Source organism: Harpegnathos saltator, unplaced genomic scaffold (genome assembly GCF_003227715.2).
Source record: "Harpegnathos saltator strain DR-91 unplaced genomic scaffold, Hsal_v8.6 scaffold526, whole genome shotgun sequence".
Classification (NCBI taxonomy): domain Eukaryota; kingdom Metazoa; phylum Arthropoda; class Insecta; order Hymenoptera; family Formicidae; genus Harpegnathos; species Harpegnathos saltator.
The window spans coordinates 63,640-72,698 of record NW_020230345.1 but is presented as its reverse complement, the minus strand read 5'-3'; the positions used below and the strand labels follow the sequence as shown (position 1 = coordinate 72,698).

The 9,059-nt window shown below is 58.9% G+C and overlaps 1 protein-coding gene across 1 annotated transcript; it reads right to left on the bottom strand.

Annotated features, from left to right (window-relative positions):
- Positions 1-5,392: 5,392 nt before the first annotated feature.
- On the bottom strand, positions 5,393-6,577 carry LOC112589496 (suppressor protein of bem1/bed5 double mutants-like). The gene is made up of 3 exons (XM_025303017.1): positions 6,394-6,577; positions 6,067-6,227; positions 5,393-5,971 (listed from the first exon to the last, which is right to left on the bottom strand). Exons 1-3 carry the CDS (start codon positions 6,575-6,577, stop codon positions 5,393-5,395), a joined length of 924 nt encoding a protein of 307 aa, XP_025158802.1.
- Between the last annotated feature and the right edge of the window lie 2,482 nt (positions 6,578-9,059).

Below are 9,059 nucleotides of genomic sequence, written 5' to 3'. Positions count from 1 at the left end.
CGACGTGTGCAAGAGAACGTTGGTACAGTACGACAAGAGTCAAAACTGTCAGGATGGATTCTGCATCACCTCGAAGGTGAACCGCGAGAACACGGGATTGAACAGGACGGTGCTGGTTTCCGGCGAATCAAACAATTCGGCTCAGTGACGAAACGACAGCGACGTCGAATTTATTTCTCATTCATTCGACCGTACAGAAGAAAAAGAAACACAGATCGTCGGTGCCTCCAACGATCCGACGGAAAACAATGCTCGTGAGAATTCTTTCTTCCGTTGTCTCGGCGCGCACTCCTCGTCAGTCTTCCGTTTCGTCGGCTCTGTAGCGCGCAACGATGAACGTTCTCGACAACGCGATCGCCAGATTCGTCTCTGACGGTCGTTCGATCTCGTACGAGCCGCTCGACGAATCGCCATTGTCTCGAGGAATCGATTACAAACAACTGCTGCATTTCGTCGAATCGGCGAAAGTCGCGGTGTTGTACTTTACGCGTCTGGAGCAACGGTTTCCGCGGAGAAACGACGTTCGCGACGTTCATCCCGCTCTGTCGTCGTCGTCAACGATGTCTGCTTCTCCGCGGACACCACGAAGTACCGGATATCGTGCATGAACGGTCGTTTGGCGAACTCCTCGTTCAAAACGGCAGGTATCACTGTACCTGCAAGAGGCCTGCGTGATGCTGTACACGACGACGTAGCCGATCGCGACGAGAATCGCAACATGCAATACGCGCCACCACAAACGCCATTTCTGGTCGTCGCTCGAAACATCGGTTTGACGACGGCGTTCTCGACGAGGAGCGACGTCGTCATTGGGATTTCATGATCGCGAGCAACGCCCTTGGCGCTTCGAGAGTACTCGCGATAACTACGCTCATCGCGACGACGAGTCGCCCGCGACGATTCGTCCGCGTTGAAGAGAGACGACGATGACGACGAAGACGACGCGTTCGATTCCACCATGCTCTTTTTTCGCCAACCTCGTTCTCTTAATACAGGAGCGTATTATTCCGACCGCGTGATTTCGCGCCGCTACGTTAGAGTTCAGCACACCCCGTTCGTGCGCGGCGAAGCGAAACATCGTGGAACACCTGCACAATCTGACACCGCGAACCTTTCCACTGCCGCGAGACAACGACGAATGCGGCGTCGCGGAAGCCATTGCTCGCGACGATGCGCACGAGAAGGGTGTTTCGGAGTCCGAACGAACGAGAGAGAACACCCCGCCACGATCGTCGTCGCTGATCGATGCGGCGACCGCCGCATTTCGGGCGACTAATCCGTACGCCAGCGATAGATCGCCGATCATGGACGCTGTGCGCTACGTACAAACGGCATCGATCGATATGCTGCGATGTCACGACAAACGCATATTCGCGGTACTGCGTGACATGTACAAAACGCTGCTGCGCGACAGTGATCGCGTGCTGCGAAATGAACATGGTGTTCAATATGTTCGTGCAGTTGTTGACGCGACTGACGTTCTACCGGTACGCCGTTCAATTGGGCACCGGCGTAATGGCGTCCACCGCGTCCAAACTCGTTCCGCTGGACAGAGGAGTGCGCGCCGTTTACATCACTATAGAGGACGTGTTCAACGACATTCGACGGAATTGCGAAACGTACGACGCGAGTGCGAGCGGTGACTCCTGCGAGAACCCGTACTTTCGCCTGATGCGCTCGGTCGTGCTGGAGGCGCTGCGCGAATATGTGGGTAATGACTCGCGACTGTTCAGAGACGCGCCGGTGTACGAGTAGAATGATATGGACGCCGTCAACACGTACGTGGACATGTTCGTCAAAAGAAAGAGAGCGGTCGACGACACCGCGAATGCGCCAACGCGTTCGTTCCATCGTCGCGGCGATTCCGGCGCGAGCGAGAATCGAGCCGCAATCGCCGTGAACGACGAGCGAGGCGAGCGAGTCGCCGCGCGTTCGTTCGACGCGAGAACTGAACGCAATGACGATGGCGTCGCGAACGACGGTCGCGGCGGGACGCGCGACGATGTCGATCGCTCCTCCAACCGTCGACAAACTTTGATTCGACAGCGTCGCGAACGAACGCGACGCGGACGCGTTGACGATCGCGTCGTCGCGACGACCGTCCGTCGACTACGTCGTCGCCGATATCGAGTCGCGAGTCTCATCGACCGACGACTGCGATCGTCGCAATCCCGCGTCGCCGGAACGCGAGACGCGCGTGACCGGGTCGATCGCGATCGGCGCCGCGATGACTCGCGTCGAGGTCGCTCCTCGCGACGACGCGATCGACGCCACTGAGGTCGACGTCGCGACGAAGCCACCGGGCGAGAACGACGACACCGACGACACCGTCTTGCTGTCGCGCCTTCTCGAACAGGCGATCATCTCCACGGAGAAAAAGGAATCTCGCGCGGTCGCGAATCGTCCTCGAGGGAAGCGAGAATCGTCGTCCGCTTGACGATGACGCGTCGCGATGATCGTGGACGACGCGAGCGTTGTCTCGGGAGGCGATCGCGAGTCATGTCAACGGTCGCGACCTCGCGTCGCCGCGACGACGACGGGCGATTACGTGCTCGCGTCGTGCGAAGACGCGTCGCGCTCCCGAGCCCAGACGTCATCGTGGCTCGAAGACGCGACGATCGCATCGCTTACCGAGGACATCGCGATTCAATCGACCGAATATCCGCATCTCGAGGATGATCGTTTCGAAGAGCGAGACCCCGAGAAACGCAGCGACCCTCAATTCTCGACATCGGACGAGAACGAAAACGACCGATGGCGACGTCCGTCGCGACCGACGAATCGTCCGTGGTAGAGGAACCGGCGACATCGGCGTTTCGGATTGATAAATGCGCTACTGGCGAAAAAATTCGAGACCGGAGTGTGCGCGTGTACGACAAATGGGAATAAAGAGAGAGGAAAAAACGTGACACTGTTTCGTCGTTCGATCGTCCGCTCGTTCTCTCGACCTTCTCCCAATCCGTATCCGTATGGTGCGTTGAGAGCATCATGTCATGCGTAGGTACGGCTCTGCGCCATTTCATAGCGAACGCGACTCGCGCGTTTCACGCGGTGGGCGTTTCCTTCGCGGTGAAGGTTACTCATTGGAACATCACGCTGTCGACACTGGGAAAGCGCGTGCGATCCCTCGCCGCGCGCTTCTCGTCGCTGTCAACGACTGAACGAGTCGCCGAAAACGGGGTGGAACTGGTGATGCTCGGCGGTCGCGTGGAAGCCCGCGAGTTCATGGCGATGCTGCGCACCGCCAAATCGGTCAAGGCGTTCGAGACGGCGACCGGCGCCGCGTTGTCACCCGCCGTTCGAAGCTCCTTCTTCCGACATCTGGACGAAGTGGCGTCGATTCATTTTCCCGACACAAATATCACTCATCGCGCCGAGTACCTGACGCGCCATCGCGAAACGCTGATCGAGCGAAACCTTGTCGCGCGAACCGAGCGAATCGAGAGCGTCGAGACACTGGAGCGCGTGATTCGCTCCGATCCGACGACTCTAAATCGAGCCAACGCGCTTCTCAGCAAAACGTCGCGAACTAATATGATTCTATATCTGGGCGTCTCGTTGATCTCGGCCGGCGTCGGATTGTGGTATCTGGCGCGCGTGGTCGTCGAGCACGCAGCCGCGAACACGGGATGTTCCGTGTACACGCGAGATCTCACCAACGGCGTGAGCAATTGGCGAGTCACGGGCTGTTCCTGTCCCGTGTCGCTCGCGGTGGAATACGATCGCGCGAATTGGCGCTCTCTCGCGACAAAGCCACTCGCAACCGCGTGTCGCGACGCCAACCTATGGAAGAAGATGCGAGTCCGCGAGAACGAGTGCGATCGCGCGGCCGCGGAGCATAAAGCGCCGTATTGCGTGCACTGCGACTGAGACCGACCCGCGCAACGTCGATTGGGTGAACAAGGAGAAATTGGCCGATAACGCTTACGTACTCTGCGAGAAAATGGACGCTTTGGATGCGCTGCAGAAATTCGTAGGGTCCACGGTGGACAATGCCGTCGGAGCGGGCGCGTCGATCGCGAGGATAGCGAAGAACAGTTTAGTCACCAGCGCGAGCAATCTGCCATGATTGTTCGGCGGTGCGCTGTTTATCCTGGCGCTCGTGATCGCGGTGTACGCGCGGCGCCTTCTGGCGCCAAGCGCCGAGTCTGCAGCGATGGTGCCGATCGCGTCGTACGCGCCACCGCGATCGTTCGTCTCGCCGTCGCGTCACGTGTGAAATATCACGTTCGGCAAGTGACCGGCGCGTTCGCGCCAACACTCGCTCGCGCGACCAGATTCTCCATCACAGCGCGGAGCAACGATAGCACGGATGGTTCATTGAGGACGTCGTCGTCCGGCGATCGCGATATCCGGGCGTCGCGTAGAGCCCGGAGCGTACGCGACGAGACAGAAAATCGTCGACTCTCGATCGTACGTACGCGCCAGATGCCGGTCGACACACGCTCGAAGGAACAAACGCCACGGTGTACGATTCGCCATTGGCCGGATGTCTGTCAGTCGCTACCGCGAAGGATCGTCGCTATCGACAGCCGCGTCCCTCGTCCGCGGTTCGACGCGACGACCGTTTTTCGCGACGACCGACCAACGACCATCGCGAGAACCGCCCGAAGACGACCGTCGCCGTTACGGAATCGTCGATGTTCGAACGAGTTATGCGGAGCGAAATTGAGGATCGTCGAGTGTCCGCGCGGCTTGCGGTTCAACCCTGTCGCCGAGTCCCGCGATTCGGCCGAGAACGTTTCGAACGTCCGAACTCGATCCGGGGTGCTCGATCTGAGAAATATACACGAAACGAATCTCATCCGGACTACCGCTACGGTCGCTTCGTAGCGGCGGCTCTCGCGTCGCGTCGCACATACCTCGATGATCGAGCGCGCGTTCGCGCGCCGTATCTTTTTGCGTTTTTCGTGACGCACGCACGTATATGCACTTGTATGCACATTCACCTGAAGGAAAGAGGTCGATTAAACAATGCACGTACGCGTCAGTATCCACGACGAGTCGTTTATTATTTCCTGCTACTGGTTCACCCATCCTCATCATCGTTCCCGTCCCGTCGCGCCGGCGGCGGATCGTACTCGCCGTATTTGTCAAGCGGTGTCACCGGTTCGTAACGCGCCGCGTGCGCCAATATCTCGGTATATGATAGCAACAGCAGAGTCACGCTTATCTCTCGATCGTCGCGACCGTCATCGACGGCGTCGCCAGGCGTTCGGTCACAAAGTCCTCGTACGTGGTGTCGGATCGTTCGAAGTAACGACGCAAGCGCGACGGTTCCCCGATCGTGCGTTTGAAGCGCGTGAAGTCTCCGGGCACCCAGTGACGACATGTTCGACGAATCTCCGATTCGTAGTCCCGACTGGCGAATCTAGTGCCTCGTGTCGCATAGTCAATCGGTCAGTGCAGAAAAGCGTTGAACAATCGCACCGTGGCCTCCCACGTAACCCACGTAACCCATGAACACGGCGGCGCACCGACGACGAAACGCGTCGTCCAGGTTGCTTAGACGGTTGGTCGTGAAGATGCTGAACACGCCGTAGTTGTCCGTCCCGTCGTTCGGTTCGAGAATCGTGAGAAATCTCGTGAGCAGACTGTACTCGCCGCTGGTCACGGCACCGCTACGATTCTTCACCAGTCCGTCCACCGCGTCCAGCAGCAGCAACACGTTGCGACCGGTGATGCAAACGAGAGCGCGCATCTTCCGGTACAGCGAGCGCAGTTTTTTCTTGGTCTCCAAGCGGTAGGCCGACAGCAGGTTCTCCGCGTTGACGAACGCCAGAGTCGAACCGAGCGACCGGGCCACTGCTCGAGCGGCCGCAGTTTTACCGGTGCCCGATGGTCCGTACAGAATCACGTTCGCACCGGCCCGCGTGCTCGGTCGTCGCTCCATCATCTCGTCCGCCAACAGGGCGCTCTCCGGCTCGTCGTTGATCACGAAATAGGCGTTCAGCAACAGCGCGTGCTGTTCCTTATACAGTCCATCGGTGTGCACATGCGGATCGGCGTCGGCGTCCGCGGAGTCGCCGGTGTTGCGCGCGTCGTCCAAGCGACGACGCGCGCGACACCGCTGCGCAGAAACTGTCTGTGCGCCGGATCGACGATGAATCGATCGTACGTGGCGGCGTATCGGACCACGATCGTACCGAGAGCCACATGCTTGTCGGCCGCTGCAGTGTTGTCGGCGCGCTCCAATTCCACGATCGATTGGGCCTCTTCGTTGTACTCTCGAACGAATTCGTCGGTCGCTCTCTCGTACGCGGTAGTCTCGACGGGGACGGAACGCGAGAGGTGGTCGCGCCACGCGACGCGTTCATCGCGACGGCGAATCGCGCGAGGTTCGCTTCGAAGGGAACAACAGCGCAGACATGGGTCCCGAGACCACAGACTTACTGATCTCTTCGGCTGTAACGCCGACACCGATGCGCAGCGTGTCCAACGTTTCGCTGTTGAACAGCTGTTTCAGTCGATCGTTGCTCCGGACCTTCGCCCGCCCGACGAGGTAGATCAATGCGACGATGAGTGCGACGATGATCGCGATGATCACCAGGACGCGCACGGTCGTGCTCGCGCCCATGTTAGGGTCTCGTTTCGCGCGCTCGATCGTTTTATCTCTCTTTCGCGAACTATTTCGCGCGATCGCACGGTAAACGAGGAATCATATTCTCGCGCGAGCGCACGTCGCTCCGGCGAAAATAGGATGCCTATTTCGCGCGATCGCTCGGTCGATCGCGCGTTTTTAGGTTCCGTTCGAGGATCCGCGTGCCACCTCTGTTTTCGTCAAATCGAGCGAAAACACGGTGATTCGAGTTTCTTTGACGGTCATTAGGATCCATCGAAAATCCTCGAGACGGCACCTATTTTTCGCACCTCGCGCGAAAGTAGGATCCGCTCGCGACTCGCGCGAAAATGGGATCCGCTCACGAATGGATCGCGACGCGCGGTTCCGGTCGCGAGGGAACAGGTGCCGCGATCGCGCGCGACTGGAAATGCTCGAGATCAGTTCGCGTCGACGGACCCGCGTCAGCACGCCTCGTGCGTTCGAACCGAGGACTCCACGATTCACAGAGTCTCGACGGTGGGCGGGCGATAGGAGAATGGCGCCGAGGCGCAATAAACGGCGAAGCGCAGTCCAATGCGATCGGCCAGCGACATGCTCGGGAACAGCGACAACCTGCGCGTCGTGTCGAGATCACACGCGCGATCGCCGATCTCGACGACTCGAGTGGTGCGTTCGAAGTCGACGATCTCGCGCCACAGCTCGGTCGCGTTGTCGATCTCGACGTAACGACAGCGCTTTCGGTATTCGTCGTCACCGCCGTCGCGTGCCTCAGTTCGACCAGATCTTTGAGCACGGCGAACGCGTCGCCGCAGTCGCACGCCGACCCGTTCCCGGCTCTCGTCGCTCGCGGTCTTCGACGCGTCACCGAACGCACGATCGCGTCGTAAGCGTCTCGACCGAGCTCGCGCGACCAATTGGCGATGGTCGTGACACCCGTCGACGTCAACGGCTGATGTCGCTCTCGGATTCAATACGGAACCACGCTCTCGTACCGGTCCATGTCGATGACGCAGGAATACCACAGGGCGTAACGGCGCAGCAACCCGGCGTAAACGCGCACGCGAGACGTCAGCACGTCTCGCGTGCGCAGAAGCGTCTCGCGTCTGCTTCGCGCGACGGTCTGTTCTGCCAGAGCCGAGGCGAATTCGTGAATGCGCGGTCGTTTCAGCGCATCGCATCGAGGCACTGTGGCGCGCAACTCGACGGCCAGGCGTTCCGCGGCCTTGCTTTCTTGGTCGTCGTTGTCGTCCGTCGACGCGCGCGACGCAGAGGTCGCTTCAACGTCAGCCACTCCGCCCTCGGTCAACAGCACGAGCTTTCCGCTGGTCGCGCATCGCGCCAACGTGGCGCGCATATCCGACTCCGCACTCAACGCGACGTCGGACGCGTCCGAATCGTACGCTCCCGCGTTGGTCATGTCCATCGCGCGAAGCGTCCGGGACATCGATTTCAGCGTGTCGTCGCGCGCCGCCACGAGTCGCTGCCGGGAGGCCCGAAGCTCCGCGAGTTTACGCTGTCTACTACGTTCCGCGAAATCGGCCACCTCCCGCATACCGTCGACGATCTCGCTTATGATCAGATTCGTTCGATTCGCCACGCGTTCTCGCTCCAATCAAACGCGTGCGTTCAGCACCTCGTTGACGGCACGCAATTCACGTGCTTTGTCGCGCTTCGTCGATATCTCGCGATCCTCCGCGTTCGCGGCTTCGCGCGATCGCGCCACTTTGTCGCGCAGAGCGTGGCGTTCGGCGCGCGATCGCGCCACCTCGTCGCACAGACAGCGAGTCCCTTGCCAGCGGACGCGCTCACCTCGAGCGCCCTTACGAGCGCGACGTACGATCGCGCGATCAGCAGTGTGACGCAGTCGCGCAGATCGTACTCGCACGAGACCCGCGAGCGCAGAGTCGCGAATCGACTCGTCACGACTCTCTCGCCAACGCGACCCGACACCTCGTCGTCGCGCTCGGACAGTCGCAGCCACACCGAGGGCGTGTCGTCCACCGCGACGCCGTGGTCATCGGTTCTCGTCCCGTCGTCATAACGATACGCGCTGATTCGGTCGTTCGCGGCCGTCGCGTCGCCCGTGTCGTCGATCATCAGTCGCAGCTTGGTGCTTATATAACGTCCTGCGACGTTCTCTCCACCATATCATTTTTTCGCCTCTACATTAAAAGGCCAGCGAGACATATAGGTAGATTCAACCATAAAAGGTAATTGTTACTATTAAAATTTATCGACAAAAGTTCATATCTTTTAAAATAATAATAATTTTAGAAAATCGCGCGGTGCGATTTAAGGCCCCTTCAAAGTATTACAAATTATATCCTAATAAAATTTCTGTAAAATCGATAGTTTAGAAGTTACGGCTATTTGAATGTCTCGACCAATCAGGAAAAGGCATGTTTTTCTCAGTAACTATAAGGCCTAGAAGAAAAATCTTAATTGCTAACAGTAGCGTTAAAAGACCTCTATTTAACGACCATATTAACATTTTGAA